General features: G+C 36.6%; 2 protein-coding genes across 2 annotated transcripts; one reads left to right on the top strand and one right to left on the bottom strand.

The window, feature by feature from the left end:
- Window positions 1–11,260: 11,260 nt before the first annotated feature.
- On the top strand, window positions 11,261–13,026 carry LOC112189201 (probable xyloglucan endotransglucosylase/hydrolase protein 6). The gene is made up of 4 exons (XM_024328476.2): window positions 11,261–11,532; window positions 11,625–11,725; window positions 11,831–12,027; window positions 12,224–13,026. The coding sequence occupies exons 1-4, from the start codon at window positions 11,346–11,348 to the stop codon at window positions 12,612–12,614; spliced, it is 876 nt and encodes a 291-aa protein (XP_024184244.1). The 5' UTR covers window positions 11,261–11,345; the 3' UTR covers window positions 12,615–13,026.
- A 1,581-nt stretch (window positions 13,027–14,607) lies between these two features.
- On the bottom strand, window positions 14,608–18,855 carry LOC112188647 (E3 ubiquitin-protein ligase FANCL). Its single transcript, XM_024327806.2, has 11 exons — window positions 18,703–18,855; window positions 18,309–18,380; window positions 17,827–17,897; window positions 16,887–16,965; window positions 16,732–16,806; window positions 16,525–16,639; window positions 16,385–16,442; window positions 16,226–16,297; window positions 15,615–15,745; window positions 15,420–15,543; window positions 14,608–14,929 (listed from the first exon to the last, which is right to left on the bottom strand). Exons 1-11 carry the CDS (start codon window positions 18,703–18,705, stop codon window positions 14,851–14,853), a joined length of 879 nt encoding a protein of 292 aa, XP_024183574.1. The 5' UTR covers window positions 18,706–18,855; the 3' UTR covers window positions 14,608–14,850.
- Window positions 18,856–19,454: the final 599 nt, after the last annotated feature.

Raw genomic sequence — 19,454 nt, 5'->3', positions numbered from 1 at the left:
ACTTATTTGCTTCCTTGAGCACACGATGAAAACTAATTCGATCAAAAGATGATATATAGCTAGAAAGCTCCAAATTTAGATCTCGAAAAATTTTCCCGGGATAAAGGAGATTTTCTCTCACCCTAGCTAGTTTTCTCTCCACCTAGTTTCCTCCCCCAAAACTCTAGCACGGCAACTTTGCCGCTCTCCCCTACCAGATCAGATCTATCACCTTTCTTCCTTATCCATGGCTACTATTGATGCCGTCACTGCTAGCTTTGCTGCCTCCTTGGCTGTGGCTAAGGGTGGTAAAGCCCCGGACCTTGGAAATATGGGTGGAGGCCCGGTGTGCAAATCTACCCAACGTTTTCTCCTTGGAAAACCTCTTACTCGCAAACTTGTAGACTCTGCTGCCTTCAAATCTCACTTCCTCCGAACATGGATGGTGGAAAGGGACTTTAGAGTCCATGAAAGGGAGGATAATCTTTTCTTGTTCTCTTTTGAATAAATCCAAGACCGGAATAAGGTTCTTAGAGGAGGAGTTTGGTGTTTTGATCGTGCTCCGGTCTGTCTGGAGGAGTATGATGGAGTCCTACCTATTGCTGAGGTTTCGATGAAACATGTTCATATCTGGGTTAGGGTTTCGGGCATTCCGCCTCTATATGAGGAACCTGATAATTTTACTCTCATTGGAAACCTTTTGGGAGGTTTTCTAGATTATGACAAGAAAGAATTATGGAAAGGAGTTATTCGCATATTCTTTTTGCATGATATCTCCAAACCCATTCTCTTTGAACGCATAATTTTCTTGGTGATAGGAGTTGAGCCTTTGTTGAAATTTCAGTTTGAATACCTCAAGGGTAAATGCTCTCAATGTGGCTTGATTACTCATTCTGGGGCCAAGTGTGAGGACCCTAATGCGGCAATCTCTACTCCTAGGGTATTGCACTTCAGCGGCTCCTCTACTACTGGTGGCTCTTTCTCCTTCTCAGCCCAAGCTAGTCGTGATTTACCTTTATCTTCTCCTGCTTTAATAAAGAAAAAGAAGCATGTCATTAGAAGAAAGGAAGGATCGGTTTCTGGGTTTGATTCTTCTGCTGGTACCGTGCAAAGTATGGCTGAGGAGGAGATATTACAGCCAATGAAGAATATGGATGAGGTGGTGGTCTCGAGATCGGCCTTCATGGAGGGTGTTCTGAAATCCATTCCTCCTACTGAAGATGTGCAGGTGGAACCTAAGGTGTACAGGAAGAAAGGCAGGAATGGAGGTTGTACCCCCTCCCCAAAGAACTTTAAAACTATCCTGGGGGGTAAGCTTCTTACTCTTCAAGCAGATACTTTGGGTTTGGTGGAAACTGACAAAGAGAGTGAGCAAGGCATCTTGAAGAAGAAGGTTGGCAGGCCTCTAGGGCGTAAGAATAAGAATCCTTGTCCTCAGAAGATGGTGAGTAGGATGCATCTGCGTCTTACTTACCCTATTATGGAAACTGGTCAAGAGAGTAGCCCTATAGAGAAGGGCAAAGGTAAGCTCTAAGCTTCCTTTATTCGGTACCTAGGAGTTGAATTTTGCAAGTCTGTTGCTGTTTAAGTTAGTTGCTCTAATTGCACACCAATTGTGGTCTTAAGCGATTAGAGTTACTCTAGCAACGATTTAGGTAGTGTTGGATTTGTCTTCATTGGCTATGTCAAAAGTTGTGCTTATTTTGTTCAACAGTGAGGGTTACCTGTCATCTGTTTGGCAGCTTGGACCATCTAGTTTTTTTGGTATGAGACAACATATGATGTAAGTGTTTTCTGGCCATGGATAAATGAATGAAATTATCCATTTCTCTCAAAAAAAAAAAAAAAATTGTGTTAAATGTAACTTGAGGTGGAGGTAGGAGGGAAGAAAGTATTTTGATCGAGGGCACTTTGATTAAATTCAAAACGAATAGTACATATTCCAAATAGCTATTTTTGCTTCTTATATGTATAATTCATTGCATGTAATCAAAATTCAAAAGGTGCAACATAGTTGGGGAAGACTATTTGCATGTCATTAGCAGCCCTATTAGATAAGTGTTATGTTGTTGGTTAGTCAAATCTAGACACCCCAATACCGGCAAAACTAGATCATATCGTAAGGCTGTTTCACTACCTAAAGACAAGGATCGAAATAATACAATGTTTGATGTGATTTTCTTTGAGATATATACCAAGATAGCTACTTTTAGTTGCTAATCCATTCCATTATTTAATTGACTTTGTCAGCCTCCAAAGACCATAATTATTAGCTAAAGAACTTGTTTTGGACAAAACTTGATAAATGGACTTGGTTGGAAATTTAATTGATCTTATTGTGAATAGTCTAGTTCTCGGGTATTGAAACTATATATTGTGATGCATGTTACCATTTTAATCTAGTAACCGCCAGTAACGTGCGTAATGGGATTTAAGTCTTGTAATCATCTTTTCAGATACATGTCGGTGAAAGAGATTGGACCTATTGATGAAGAAATCTGGCTAAGAAAAATTCAAACATGCCTCTTTTTGTTGAAGTTCGAATCCAACCCGAAATAAATTACTGACATGTTCAACTTCTAAAACTTCACTGAAGAATCAATCATATCAAAAATCAATAAATTACTACAGAAATAATTAATGTTATCAGTATTAATTAAGTCAATAAGACTTATGGTTAAATTTTCAAAAACCCACAATTTACCCTTTCTTGATAATAGTTTAAAAATTTATAATTTATCACATGAAGGCTAAAATAGTAAATATAATAGCAAATTGAATTGAAGAAATTACAAAAAAAAGAAAGATCTTAGACGTTTTGTTGCTTTGTTAACTACAATAACAGTTTTTGTTTTTTTTGAAGAAATAAAAAGTTATTCATAATTTCATAAAAAATAAACATTTTTTAGAGAAATTACTAAAACAAACTCTTTTTTTATACATAACATATTATAGACACAAATAAAGTATAAAAAAAAAGTAAAAAATGTCAATTGACACACGCGTGAGCGTGTGTTAAGAGGCTAGTAATATTATATGTAAATTAAAAGTGAATACCTAAAATTTGAACGGTGTGAATTATTGAAAAGAAGTTATGTAGTTTGTCTTGAATGCAATTTCTCAAATTTTTTTTAAATATATATATATATATATATATATATATATATAGTGCTTCTCTGCTAAGGATCTTCGCATATATTAAAATATGCGAATTTCCGTGATAGACTCACTTTTCGATCGCATATCCACATCTTGACCATTCAGATTTTAGGTATATATGAGTAGATCATCTCTACAAATTTTTAGCCAAATTGATAATCATTAAGGCATTCAAACTACGATTTACAATTATGAACACGAACAGTTCAAGTTGGACAGATTCGATTTGTTCATTGATTTAATATAGTTCGATACCTTAATGATATATGCGGAGGTCCTTAGCAGAGAAGCACTATATGTGTAAGTGTGTTTGTGTGTGTGTGCGTTTATGTGTGTCTGTATACAGGCCGGATCAAAAGCGAATGTCCGCATAGATGCAAAAGTGTGGACGTCCTTCCTCAGGCGGTGGTTTCAGGCGTTGCGGTTGTAGGTCGAACACTTTGGACATCCCGGACGGCGTCACAATCAAGGCGAAGGCTCAACTGATAGGAATCGAAGGTGTGCGCAGCGAGCTCGCCTAAAACCATGGAAGCCCATCAAGGTCAACTTCGAACTCTTCATCAACGACTCCAGTGGCAAGCAGAGACTCAACATCGAGACCTGGTTCGGCACCGGCAACCACAACGCCGCTTGATCGAGGCCTGAGGAGGGACGTCCGCACTTTTACTTCTGTGCAGACGTCCTCTTCTGAATGACTATGTAAAAAATATATATATATATATATATATATTTTTTTTTTTTTAATGGGTTGACCCCTTTTATATCCTAGATGGCAAAAGTTGCATGCCACAAGAAAATTACATCCCTAGGCAGGGAAAAAGAATGTAATTATTTTCTATTTGTATCCTCCTCCAAAATGATAAAGAAATTAATGCACTCTCCCATATAATTATGCAGACACTACACACCAAACTATTGTTTTCCTACACAAGCACAGGTGAAATGTCAACCATCTTATAGCCCAAAATTGTTTGGTAGCACAAGAGAGGTTGTGATTTGTGACCCATCACAGCATTCTATTCGATGTCTATCCATCTATACACTGAAAACGACCATTCACATATGCAATGGCTTTTCTCATACAGTGGCTTTCCATATAATCTGTTTTAATTTTGCTGGATGTTTACCTTCTTATTCTCATTACCTGAGATGCCAACTTGAAGTAATCGATAAATCTGTTAATTCCAAGATTACTCTCTGTCTTCAGTTTTATCTTTGATCGGATAAAATATATTAATTTTATAGTGCAGACACGAAATACAGGGGCGTATCCACGTTGGTCCAAAAAAATTATAATATATTACCGATTATATGTACAGAAATTTCACAAAGCCATGAATGGTTCAGTTGGCAAAGTGACATGTTGTATCACTTGTGACATTGGTTCAAATCCTATTAGAGACATTTTCAATTCCTCTTAGAGACATTTTGTGCCTGTTTCTTTTGCTTTTTCCTCATTTACTTCTCCTCCATTGTTTTTTTTTTTTAAATTAAATACAACAACTAGCCTATTGTGAGTCGAACTCACGACCTCCTACTTACAAAGGGGAAACTTATGCCACTAGACCAAATGGCACTAAGCCCCATTTTGTTCTTTTGTTCTTGTTATTTTTTTTCTTTCTCCATTTTTTCTCCCTTTTTCTCTTCCTTTTTTTTTTTTCTTTTGTTACCACATTTTATATTACTATTTCTTAAAATTTACTTACTTGTTTTTCCCTCTTTCCAAATTTTTCTCTCCCTGTTTTTCTTTAGCTACAACAATTTCTGTTAGTATTTCTTCAAAATTCTTGAAAGCAATATTGATAGGAAAAAAAATTCTTATAAACAAGCCTAAGATTAGCCCACCCCAAATTTACATTCTGGATCTACTGCTTAAGAGTGCAAACAACAACCATATATATAACCTTAGCCTTTTATCGAAATCATCGACCAAAAAACAAAATATATTATATACATATATATATATATATATATATATATATATTGTGTGTGTGTGTGTTGAATACGTACTTAAGAAAGTAGGTTTTGAATTTGATGCAAGTTATCTTTTTCATTATACATACTTAACAAAGTAGGTTTTGAATTTGATGTGAGTTATCTTTTTCATCATTACATTTCGTTTTCAAGTTAAAATGTAGGTCAAGATGGCTTGAATGCATGAGGGTCATACCAGTTGTGCAGCTGAACTGTGTGATATTAAAAGTTAATCAAGACAGCACCATCAAGTAGTTCTATGATCTTCTTCATCATCCTCATGTGAAGCAAGTTGCGTGATTTAGTTTTGTAAGTGATTAGCTCTGATAGGTACTCGATCTACGAAAACGATGAGCAATAATAATTATGGAAACACACGTTGGTAATCTGAGATTTGAGACCATGCATATATGCCCTCGTGAATTTTGTAGTTGTCAAATTAGGGTAAAGTTGTAGACTAGCTTGTAGCATACAATCGTTTTCGCTGACTTCCAAAACTTTACCATACTGTTTTTGCCTAGAGCTGAAACCATCTCCTCCTTTTTTCTTGTAAGAACGTTTTCCTTTTTGTTCCCATTCATATAACCAGAGTTTATATATTGAATAATCTTTTTCTTGATTGTGTCCTTGGTCACTTATTCATTAAAAATAAAAATATAAGGGATAATGAAATATCTATACTTCCAGAATTAGATATTATAAGAAAATTTTAGACCCTATCATCTAAATATCCATTAAGTTTTTCTTCTAACAACAAAACCACCTTAATTATCAGACTGGAAAGTGTGCTATACTACAGCAACGCTCTTACAAGATCTCATGTTTATAGTTGGAAGGATTAAAATTTCTCCCATTCACGTAGATTTACCCTAAACAGTAAATAATGCAAGAAAAAGAGAGAGAATCCACGATCCACCTTCATATTTGGTAGAATAGGAATTAATTAATTTCTGTAGCTCTACCACTCGTTCCCCCTGACACAGCCTGAGCACCTCATGATTATGTTTTTCATCTACATTAAATTCCGAGTTACTATTTTTCTAGAATCCGATCGACTTTTGGATAAATAGGTTTGGTTTGGAACTTGGGACTTGGGACTAAAGAGAAGACGAAGTTTTTGACGTAGGACCGCTCAGAAGAAAAGTGATTTGTGTGTCCTCTAGTGCTACAATTGTCATTCACTAATAGGAAGATTTCTGTTCAGTCCTAATCTCGCACATAATTTTCCGAAACCCTACTATTTTGGCGGTCACCACATATCCAGAACCACAAATGCTTTTCATTGGTGCTTGATTTGCCACGAGTGCACATAATCTCCAAATCGTACGTTGCATGCAGTTTCAGAAGGTCGTGATGAGGTTTAGGGATTATGTCAGTCCATCAAACTCACCTCCAACACGTCGGTGAGGTCTGATGTTGTTTGAGTACGACGCAGATTTAGATATTTTTTATGCATACGTGCCATAATCTTACCGAAGACCTTCCGATCATTACGACTCATCATGTCGATGTATACAGATTCATATAATAGGTGTTTGATCTTAGGTTGAGTTTTTTTTTTTTTTTAAAAGGCTGCTCTCAAGTCTTAATTTATGAAATTGTAGAATACAAAAGGAGGACGTAGAGATTGAACCCCAGATTACAATAAGCATAAAGAGAACATCCTGAAATAATATTACTCCACAAAAGCTATGTATTCTAACAAGCACCAATTAACAAAAAGTGCACGAATGACTACTTCATTTGCTTTGACATAGCGGTGACCTACCGGAAATTAATGTTTTAGGTTGTGGAATTCTGTCCAATTATATAGTTACTTTTTTTTAAGGGGGGTGTATTGTATTTGGATTTGTGCATATTTTTTTAAATGACATATTTTTTTAAAAGTTCACAGACTCTTTAAAAAGTTGATAGACTGTTATGGATTTCTTAAAACCATTGATTTTAGCAACAGACTTTTATTTATTCATGAAAATCTATATAGTTTATTATGAATGATTTCTACAGATTTCCTAGGATGTACAAAATATTATTAAAAAAAAAAAATGCAGCCCAAACACAAAACAAAATAATAACTTGTTGTCTCTTCAATGCTCCAATATCTTCTATTAGAAATTGACTCAAATAAATGATTGTTAGTCTGTCTAGCGAGTTTGTTCTCATTCCTAATCTCCCAACAATATAAATATACAATATAGATCACTTGATGTTTATGGTTAATTATTCTCATCAATTTTGTTTTCGCCGATTAACATATATTGTAGCAATATTGGTAAATGTCTTGATCTATAATCAATCAAATGAAATTCAATTGTTCAACCTTTTTTTGAACCATAATATAAATTCAAATTAATGAGAATAATTAATTAATAAGATAAAATTTAGTATGGTACAAGGTCTTAGGGTTAGACCACAATATTTGAGTTTTAGGGTTTCATAAATCATTTTTATTGCCATTAGGGTTCGAAGTATCACAATTGAAAAAAAAAACAAAACAAAAATCGCATTCGACTACTATAATGAACATGTTGGGTATTGGTTGATATTATAAAAGATTAGAGAAAAGACAAAAAATTAAGAAAGAGAGATGATGAAGGACAAACTTCTTCGTGGATAGAGAGAAGAATTTTGATAGACCTTTTTTTTTTTTTTTGAAGAGGAAACTTTGATAGACTTTTTGAAATCTTTGGTCTGGAGGCTGGAAAATTATTGGAGTTTGGTATGTATAGTTAACACTACAAAGTCCATGATTATCCATGATTTTCTAATTCCATAAGTATGAATGATATTTTGAATACCTCTGTACTTTTATTCATTTTTAAAAGTCCTAATTGAATATCCCTAGATTTTGGTGGAATTCATGAAGTTTTTAAAAATCCTAATTGAATACCTCAAGACTTTCATGGACGGTTAAAAGTCTATATTGAATACACCCAGACTTTTAAATTCTATAGATTTCTTTAAAAATTCTACTAATTCCATATACAATACACCCCCTAAGAGCATCTCCAACAGTTTCCCTATAATTTCTAGGGAAGCAAAAATTAAAAGCTCAAAAAAGATTTCTGCTTTAATTCCATCACTATCTCTATTTTATGGATAATTATAGGGAATCTGCTGGAGTAAAACAACTAAATTTTTTCTTAAAATAGAGAAAAATTAATATATAAAGAAACTTTTAGAATTGCTCTAAATATTTGACAAGATGATAATGAGCTTTAAATTGTGCTTAAGAACAATCACAGGCTGTAATGTGAGAGCAACATCAAATTGGGGTCCATACTAGAACAACTAGCTAGCCATCAGCAATTCAATATCAATCAGCTTCTATTGGCTGTATACACTGATATATACATATAGGACGAATTTTTGATTGGATTGCTAGCATTAACTTTAGGGCTATAGTTGACCAAGAACCTAACCGGCTAGGGCTCTATATGCAACAGTGATTGGGGATGATAGCCTAGGCCATGGAATTAGGCTTACTTACCCGCATGATCTTATAGCAATATTCCCCACCATCCTCCTGTAAAATCACAATCACCCATTCTCACAAAAAAAAATAAAAAAAAATCACAATCAGTCAATCACCAACCTTCATCACTATTCTTTTAAGAATGTCATCAGTAATATGCATCATGGATAGGGCTGTCAATGGGTCGTGTCGGGTTGGGTTCGTGTCGGGTCAAGGTATTTGTCGTGTCGCAAGATACAAACCCAAACCCAACCCATTTAATAATTGTGTCAAAAATTTAAACCCAAACCCAACCTATTTATTAAACGGGTTACCCGTTTCCAACCCGCTTAACCCATTTAATAAATAGGTTGTGTCGTGTTTGACAAAATGACTCATTTAAGGGTTAACAATGCGACCCATTTAACTAAAAAAATGCATAAATTGATTAAATTCACCAAAAACTCTACAAGACGAAGAATATAAATAATTATATATAATTCATAAATAATTAAATCCAATAATTATAAAGCAAAATATTTCAAATTGTCTAATCCTATGATCAAATACTCTCAACGTCTAAAATTTCAGGATGAAGTATAGCATAATCAGGTTATACGGGTTCACTTCGTGTTGGCGGGTTGACCCGTGGCCGACCCATTTATTAAATGGGTCATGGCGGGTTGACCCATGACTGACCCGCTTTTTAATCGTGCGGGTTCAACCCGCTTTATTTCGTGCGGGTTTCGAGTCGTGTTATCGGGTCGTGTCGGAATTGACAGCCCTAATCATGGATAACGGTTTGATATCTGAATCACCAAAGAGTTAGCCTTCAACATTCAATCACACTAATTATGGTTTGGCCACTCAAATGGATACATCAATAAGGTCTCTGAGGTTTTATCTATACAAATTAGGGAAAATGATCATTTACCTAATTTTAGGGTTAATTAACCCCACTGATTCAAACACTCTAAGAGATTGCCCACTTACTTAATATTTTATATATATTTTGCCCCAATACCCAATTAAGTTTTTTTTTTATTACTTTTTATTTATTTTTAGGACAGTTTTGCCCTCTCCTTTGTCACTTAGAGAGAGAAGTCATCAGAGATCTTGCTAGACTCCGGTGACCAGTGGCCGACGCGAACTCCGGTGACCAGTGATCGGAATCGGACAACCGGTCACTGGAATCCCTAATCTGGCTACCGGAATGGTGACCGGATTCGGGTGTCTGATTTTATTGCCATCTAATAATACCCAGTAATCATATTATTGCACCCTAATACTCATATTATTGTGTCTCAATAATCATATTATTGCCCCCAATAATCATATTATTACCCTCCAATAATCATATTATTGCCCTCCAATAATCATATTATTGCCCTCCAATGAATTGCATAACCTCCCAAAACCAAAATGAATACACTACAGGCACAATTGATCAATTTATATGTTCAATTCTACATGTTCACTTTTTTTTTCTTTTTCCCTTCCCCATTATTGGAGCTCACAGTTTACCAAAAAAAAAAAAATTGGGCCACCCAAAAAATGCTTTGGGCACCCACTGGAGTGTGAGACCGGTTCTTTCTTTCGCCGGTGCTTCCCCGATGGTGGTTGTGACTAGTCGTGACTGGAGTCTCTACTTCATCTTCTCGAAGACGACGATAAGGCCGTGACTCTCTGCCGTCTCGCCCCTCAGAAACGAACACGATCTCGGACCCAACCTAGATTCGAATTCGAACTCTAGCTGCCTCTCCAGCATTACTCTCGTTCCTCACTGATTCCGATCCCGTTCGGCCACTCAGGATATCAACTGAGCCGTGGTCTCTGGTCTATGCGGCGACGACCACTGAGCTAGCATGCTGCCAATCGGAGATTTAGGCCAACGGTGACGGCCACGTGTTCGAGTTCTTCATGCTGATTCAGGCCATGTCCACCAGCGAGACTGCTTCTGACGAGCGATTCGACTTCGCCATGAGAGAGAGAGAGAGAGAGAGAGAGAGAGAGAGAGAGAGAGAGAGAGAGAGAGAGAGAGAGAGAGAGAGAGAGAGAGAGAGAGAGAGAGAGAGAGAGAGTATTTGTTAATTAAAATGAGGGCAATACTGTCAACAGATGTTAGATTGAGTAAATGGAAGTAAAAAACTCTCAGTGAAGTGAGTGGACAATTTTTAAGCTCAAATTGGGTAAATGGTCACGGCCCTCACAAATTAAAGTCCTATTAGCAAAACACAATTATCGTACATTATCAAGACATATTCGAGGTAAGGATATATATGGACTCTAATCAATCTTTTTCTCACTACTTTTGGGCGTGATTGCGTTTTGCCTCGAGTAATGTTAAGTTCATATGAGGAATATATTGTGTTTGGTTAAGTTGTTTTAGCATCCATATGTCTATCAAGCTACACAACCCCAACAACTTATAATGTAAAGACAAGAATAATAATAATTTAGGTCTAACTAAGGTGAGTGATCGATAAAGAAAGTAGCGCGAAAGAAGAATACAAACTGTTGGGTAGGGCCTAACAAAAGCCATAGCCTAGCTTGCGATGAGCTGGATGGAAAGCAAAGCTAGTGATGATGATGGGCCCCTTCCCATTAGGAAGCAACAGTCTCAATCACTAATCTCTCCTCGATCATCACTCTCCCAACTATATGCATACATGTATAAATAGCCCACACCTTCTCATCTATATCACAAATTCATGCAAATTAATCCCATAATAACTTGGTATAAAGTAGTACTCTCATTTTCTGAGACAGAATCATAGCCATGTATCCCTCTATGAGGAGTAGTGTTACTGCTTCTATTTCCCTTTGTTTCCTTTCACTATTTTCCCTCTCAGCCTTTGCACGACCAGCCACTTTTCTTCAGGATTTCCAAGTCACATGGTCTGATTCTCATATCAGGCAAATCGATGGAGGGAGGGCCATCCAACTCGTTCTTGACCAAAACTCTGGTAAGATACTTTTCAGGTCAACTTGATATATTATTTTTTATTATTAATAATATTATTAATTTTCCCTACTAAATTTGGCAACAACATTTCAGGTTGTGGCTTTTCCTCCAAACACAAGTACTTGTTTGGCCGTGTGAGCATGAAGATCAAGCTCATTCCCGGTGACTCTGCCGGAACTGTCACCGCTTTCTATGTAAGTATATTTCCCTTATCAAGATCCAAATGAAATTCTGGGTTTTCCTGGGCTTTTTTAATCTAACTTTTCCTTATTTGTTTTCACTGTTTTTGTTATTGGCAGATGAACTCGGACACAGATACAGTACGTGATGAGCTTGATTTTGAGTTCTTGGGGAACAGGACTGGACAGCCTTACACAGTCCAGACCAATATCTATGCTCGTGGACAGGGTAACAGGGAGCAAAGGGTGAACCTCTGGTTTGACCCTGCTGCAGATTTCCACACTTACACAATTCTCTGGAACCATCACCATATTGTGTAAGCTAACAAGAACCGACAAATGGTTTCTTATTTGATATCTGACCTGTTAAATTCTAAATGAAGACCACGCAGTCTAGCAGATGTGAGAGTGCGTGGCAAGAGAAAATTACCACATTATAGATGGTAAAATTTTGTTTTTGTTTTTTTATTTCTGGTTATCTAAGTGGTCTCCACGTCATTTTTGGTGGTGCAGCTTCTATGTAGATGATGTGCCTATCAGGCTGTACAAGAACAATGAAGCGAAAGGAATCCCATACCCAAAGCTCCAACCCATGGGGGTGTTCTCAACATTGTGGGAAGCTGATGATTGGGCAACAAGAGGAGGGCTTGAGAAGATAAACTGGAGCAAAGCCCCCTTCTATGCTTATTACAAGGACTTTGACATCGAAGGATGCTCTGTGCCAGGACCAGCTAATTGTGCCTCAAGCACTAATAACTGGTGGGAAGGCACTGCTTACCAAGCACTCAATGCCCTTGAATATAGAAGATACAAGTGGGTTCGTATGAACCACATGATCTACGATTACTGCTCCGACAGATCCCGGTTCCCAAAACCCCCACCCGAGTGTGTCGCCGGCCTCTAAATTGCAGCCAGTTACCTATTATCAACCTATTCATACTGATTCTGGGTGAAGAGGTCCAGAATATTACATGTTGTCATACAAGGCCAAAAATTTCCGATGTGGGCCTCTTCTACGTTCTGAACATAAACGTACGTTTGGCGTGAATTAAAAAGTCGATGCTTAAGCGACGTAAGGCGTCCTTTTACTCTAGTAAGCAATAAGAGCCATGCATAGTAAAAGGGTGTCTAGGGGAATATGGAAATTGTTGTTGTGTGTATATGTGGATGAAGAAGGCCCAATGAGGCAATAAGTCTGTTTTACAAGTGAGCAAATGTCAATTCCTACTTGTGTCTGTATCCAGCTCCCATTATTGTACCAATAAAGCTCTCCTGCGCTATTGTGAAAAGGATATACTTTTGAACTCTATTATCAATTTTCAAATGTGAAGCAAAAGTCTCCTTGTCTTCATCTGCTAAAAAGGAAGAAATCGGTCCATTCTGACACGAGCCAAGAAAAAGGAAGAAAAGAGTGGAAGCAAACAATTTGAGGTTGATTTGATTCAGTAGCATTGTTTTTCTATACTAGTCAGTCTGGATTGAACCATAAATATGTAATGTATGGTCTCTATTTCCTTTCGTTTCTTCTCCTATCTTAACGTTTCATAAAATCATAAACAATCATAAACGGAGGTCGGTGTCAATTGTTGCATGCACTAGTGTGATTCGTATGAATTTATGCAAGATAGTTTTAGATTTGTAACCGTAATAAGAGAGGTAGAAACATGATTGTATGTTGAGGAAACATCAATTAAGAACAACGTGGTCTCGTAAACAATAAGTGAAACTCGTTGTTAATCATCTAGTCATTGTAGTGCTCCGAGTATCCAGCTCATTGCAGTCACTCACTAACAAGAATTCTCTAATGCGGGATGGAAAATGTAGACTTCATACAAGATGTGAGGCAGCATCCGAACGTTACAAATTTGAATCGTTACTAATTTTTTCAAGTATTGTCTAAATGAGTCAGTATTGCATATCCCATATATTATCTCCTGCTCTCTGTGCAAGTGAAATAGAGCAATAATATAATGAATCTGGGGTGCAAATAACTTCTGAGAAAGTGAACATCATCCTCAAGAAATAAATAAATAAAATATGATATAAATTTGTAACTGAGTGCAGTGCATTCAACTTGAAGAGCGAAACTCACAAACAGTTAAGTTTTACACCCACGGCTCTGAAAGCAATGCGCCGGGTGTGAAGGAGTTTTTTCATGTCGGGTATATTGAATGAAATCCGAGCATCTCATAATGACATTGGCATGCCCTAAATAACTAGGGACCTCCCATCCAACAGGGTCGATAAGAGCCATTAAACTGAGGGACCCTAATTACTGAGATGGTTAGACTTTGACAAAGGGCCATTCTCTGTTGCAGAGACCACCATAATTCAGAAAACCATGGAGTGAAATCTGCTTGGGAATTGGTATAGCACAGTTCACTGACTTGGTTAGCATTAGGTCCACAACAATAATTTGCCAATGTACCTCGGGAAAAATGTGGTTGGCTCCATTCTCCAATGGTTCAACTTCAACCCAATGGTTTATGGTCTACTGGTCTGCTTGTCTATACCAATATAAAGGTACTTGGGCACAAGACTTTGTGTCATACACACATTAATGCAGTGGCAACAAAAGGTCCGTATGACATATCGATTTATCACGAGGGTAAACTCCAAATCACTCTTTGGATGTAACCTCAAATGTGAATCATGCAACCATTAAAGCCACTATGCCAATGGAAGATAAGATTTAGACAGAACATAGAGTGGATTGAAAACAACTTCTCAACATTTGATAGGTCCTAGACTTATGAGGCAACAGAGTACTACAAATGATTTGTGTATGAAGCTTTGATGAGATACAGTGCTAAAATGATTTGAGGACTAGACTTAATCGGCTGTAAACTACTAATGAGCTGTAGATAGTAAAGGAACACATAAAAGAGCAGGGAGAGTGAGGAGCAGAAAAGGGTATTATTTGTAGCATTGGCAAAACCGAAGTTCAATCCTTCGATAAGAATTAAAAGTAGGATTTTCCAGGATTTAGTCTTTACATTTCCTTAGTGCTACAAAGTTTACCGTAAAAAGGACATTAATCCAAGTATGGGCAAGGAATTGACCACCTCTAGACTTTAAGGATATGCCCAGGAAAGGAGCACATCAGAAGATCCTTGATTAGCAGGTCTGGAAGACCTAGCTTACTTCTTCACACTATTGATTTTCACTGCAACTGGTTCTGAACAGTATGGACAACTTCCAAATAAAACATCAAATGACCTGTAATGCAAGTACAAAAAAATAAGTAAATAAAATAAAATCATTTAGTAACCATAAAGGAATCCTATGTTCACCACTATAGGTTATGACTTGACATGACTGACAGATGCAGTCCAACCAATTCTCAATGTCAATATTTTCAAATCATTACACTAATTGTCATGGTCACTTGAAGAGATTGTTTGAAGCAGCTAGAGGAGTAATGGAGGCAGTACTAAAGAGAACAGGTTAAGAAGCTATTCTATATGTCCCTTACAGTTCCTTTTAGGATACCTGTATGATTTTCCTTTATGATATTGTGGAAAACTGGAAATGCACCAAGTCATTGAATGTTAATGTCAGGTTCAAGCCATGACTCAAGAGTATACTAGATAATTATACATTCTAAACCTACAGTTTCTGTTACAAAATATCAAAGGCAAGTAAAGCTATAAATATTCAGTGCAATAACCAGTGGAAAGATGACAGTGATACAAGAGCCTTAACATACTGCCTTGTTGTGGTAATGGAACGCAGCCAGTCCACGAGACATATGCTATGAAAAGCCCTCTTGCAGCTGGTATTATCGCATGTATAGTCAGTCCCAGTTCCACTCTTACCTCTGAGCTCATCATCTACATGAACATTGCATATGTCAGTGACTGAAAATTTTAGTAAACATCTAAGAAAGTATTTACAGAATTACCAACTGGAAGACTCGGAGCATAACAAATTCCGCATTCCACTTGCTGATCATTCTTCTCAACATCTGCAGGCTTTGGAAGTTGAGTCTCCAGAAGAGTTTCGAGATTAACCAGAAATTTTTTGTCTTTTACCCTATGAAATGAGAGTAAGCAAATGACAGTTAAACATATATCAATTGGCTAAACATGTATCAGTTGAGCAAATGAAAAGGTTAATCATGTATCAGTGAAGCAAATGAAAAAAGTTGAGCACTCATTTAAGACCATTGCAAAATTTCTCCTCATAACTTTGAAAGAGAACAGCATTCTAACAAAGTGATCCCTAATCTAGAAAAGTTATTTTGATTCCGAACCTCTAGCCTGAAGCTGATGGACAGCTCCTTCCTGAAGAAAAATACGTAAAAATTGTACTTGAACAATAAAACCTGAGAAGCAGCTGTAAAAATCAAATGTACAAGCGCTTCTTTTTGTGCAAAAGGATGATTCTAAAGTAACAACACCAGAAAATTTATACACTACCTTGACAATACAGTACCAAAGACAGAATACATTTCCAAGGGAAACTATATTTAATTATTTTTGTTGCAAATCACAAATGAAAGGGATAATATACCATCTTTTGCTATTTCTCTGCCATCTGTCTCTCAAAAGGTTCACGATTTGACCTGTACCAATAAAACGACACCTAATACAACTTCATATCACAATGGAATGAAAAGAAAAGGCTACAGAAGGTGGCAGCACTAGTAACTGACTTGAGCTGAAATCTCACTCTGGTAAAGATCTAGGATCAGTGGCTTTAATAGACAACATGACGAAACAATCATTTCCTGAAAAGCAAATACCACAGAAGAGTTAACATCAACAGACAGAAGGAATAAGACTATCCACATTACAAACAAGATGACTCACCTATAATGACTTGGCGATTGGATACAGCAGGAGATGCTTGTTTAGGTTCAACAACACATAGGGACCTATCAATATCATCCAAAGTAGACCAAAATGTCTGAAGCTTCTCCAGATGCTGAATACAAAAGGAAATTGTGGATATCCTTTGCAGAAGCGACAATCAACTGATACAGCATCTCAAATGAATTTTCAGAGAAAAATAAATACCTTTCGAAACTGCTGAACCACATCTTTCAATCTTGAGTTCGATGACCATTTTAAATTAAACAAATAAGGTACATCCTGTGGACAAACCTTGGACATTATTTATACCTCAAATGAAAAAAAAAATTTAAACATCAAAGATATTAAAGAAGACATACTGCCGAAATTGAAGGAGGATAGGTAGGATGGGTTTTATCCAACTGAATTTCCATAACATGCACTCTGCCCTTACTATCTCTGATGATTAAATTCACAAAAGACATAGTCCATGAATTATTAAGACCGCATGACAATGTCAGCAACAGTAAAAATGTCAGCAACAATAAATGAATGCCACATTGATTTTTTTTTTTTTTTTCAAAAAGAACAAAAAGAGAAGAATGCAATGATCTAGTAATCACACAATCAAACAGAAATGTTTACAACACAAATGATTGCAACAACAGCCTTAATGGTGTTTTATCATTCTATTAAAAGGTAGACTAATAAAAGTATTAGAAATTCAAGTTGATACTTAAGTTAAACAAATTAAACTTCAGGACTTAATACTCCACAAGCACCTAGCATAGCAGTTTAGCATTTCCTGAAATTTAATATGATTTATGAATGAGGATTTAGGACTATTGAAGGACATAACTTTAGACACAATCAAGCAGGCAAAGCTTGTGGACAAAGACAAACCTAGTTCTGAACTAAGTAACCCGGGAAATTACCCAACACTTGCACCCAATCCGATAGAGAGGGTTTAGTCTAATTGATACTAACTAGATTTCCAGTCCATGACATATATACATTCTTGCAACTTCTTACAAATAGACATTAGTACAATGTGTTTACAGCATTAACAATTTATTGGGAGCATAAGGTATGTTTGTCGCAATATTTTATTTCTCACAAATAGAATTTCCACAACCTTCCGATATTCAAAATCAGTATAACTAGTCTGTCAGCAAATATCCTTGGCCATTTTAGAGGAGTTATTTTAAATACTTGAGACAAAAACTAAAATTTAAACACTAACGAATTCTTTTTTCTTTTCAACACATGATAAGTGAACCAGAAACCATTAGTAAGTATATGACAATCACAAACACTTACAAGACCCGAAAGCTGAGAGATGTTAGATCTCCACCAAATCTCACGAGATTCTCCCACCCAACTTCCTCTATCTACATTCACATAATCATCAAGTCAAGGCTCCAACCAAGCAAGTATTACTAGCTGTTGTAAAGCTGTTGTGCTAATGCTAAAAACAATGCTTAAGCTACGAGCTCCTGTAGAGTTATTAACCAATAACTAACACCTTTATGTAATTACTTTTAAATTTCTATAGATGCAAAAACTGTTTGATCCTTGGATTGAACATAATACAAACCTATAAAACTCATTTGGGGTAACAATATTTTCGAATTCTTGGACATTAAAAAAAGAGAAACCTGAAGATGCTAAAGCAGAAGTGATAGTTCTACTTCTACAGCAAAAGTAAAATCATTCTTGGTTGGGGATGATTCCAACCAAAGATGCTACATTTATAGACATTTTCAACAAAATTTAACAGACGATGATGAGTTCACATTCACCTCAGAGTAGACTGCACGGTAAAAGGTAGAGGCTTTGGCCAGCTCTCTGCATCTACTCTCTTCACTACATTCCTGCGCTTCGGCAGTTTGGTATACATCACTCCATGCATCAACATATACATAATACATAGAATAATATACCGAATATTGGGTTCAATTGACGAATACATTATCATAATTTTGGGTTTGTTACGATTATAATGCCCAATCCAAGTTCATCAACTATAATAAACAGCCACATTTCTGTAAAAAAATACTAAAAATTTACTGACAAGGAATATGATGCAAACATTTGGAGTTTCAGCAAAACTTGGTGGGCTGTTTTCTTATTCCTCTTCAGACGACTGGACATACCCGTAAACCAAAAATAGAGAAGTTGAAGTAGGATACTTACCATTTGGTTCGACCTCGGGAGGAGTCGTCGTAGAGCGGTAAAGGTTGAGTCTTCAGACAGTTCATCCGAATGACCTTTCTCACAATTCGTTGATTAAGCCTTGCCTATCAACCAGATTGATTCTGGGCCTATCGAGCTAATTCGGTTTTCCAGTGGGCTTATTTGCTAGTATGATTATACATTTATACTTTCGAGGCTAATAGGCTCATCGGCCGCAGCCCAATGACCCAGCGGACAAGGCAAATTCTCGGTTCCTAGTTGATACTGTTCTGCTCGGATAGGGTAGAGGTAGCAAACGGGCCAAGCTAGCTTATTTTAAGCGAGTTCATTCGTGCTTCGTGCTTTCCACCGTGTTCGAGCCGGCCCATTTGTTATCGTACTCGGGCTCAAGCCAATCCAATATCTTGTCTGGCCAATAAAAAGGCCATGCTCGGGCTATTTCAAAATTAGGAGTGATTTTAAAATTTTTATTTGAGTTTTTTTATTTTTTTTATTTATAATCAAAAATTAATTTTATTTAACTACTTTAAAAAAATTAAATAAATAAAACTCAAACACTTTTTCTAATCTTATTTCTTAAATTAGTTTTCTAATGATTTTTATATTCTAGTTCTTCGTGAGCGACTCTGTTAGCAATCTCCCATAATAATTATAAGTTGTGGTGTATGTTTTCACCGACTCTCATAAGAGAGGTGTTGGAACGGCGACTAGTCTCGACAGGCGGCGGCGCTATAACTGTGATCGGGAAGGAT

This window comes from Rosa chinensis, chromosome 2, assembly GCF_002994745.2.
Source record: "Rosa chinensis cultivar Old Blush chromosome 2, RchiOBHm-V2, whole genome shotgun sequence".
NCBI lineage: Eukaryota > Viridiplantae > Streptophyta > Magnoliopsida > Rosales > Rosaceae > Rosa > Rosa chinensis.
Note: the sequence above shows the minus strand (reverse complement) of the source record. Positions and strands in the feature narration are given on the sequence as shown.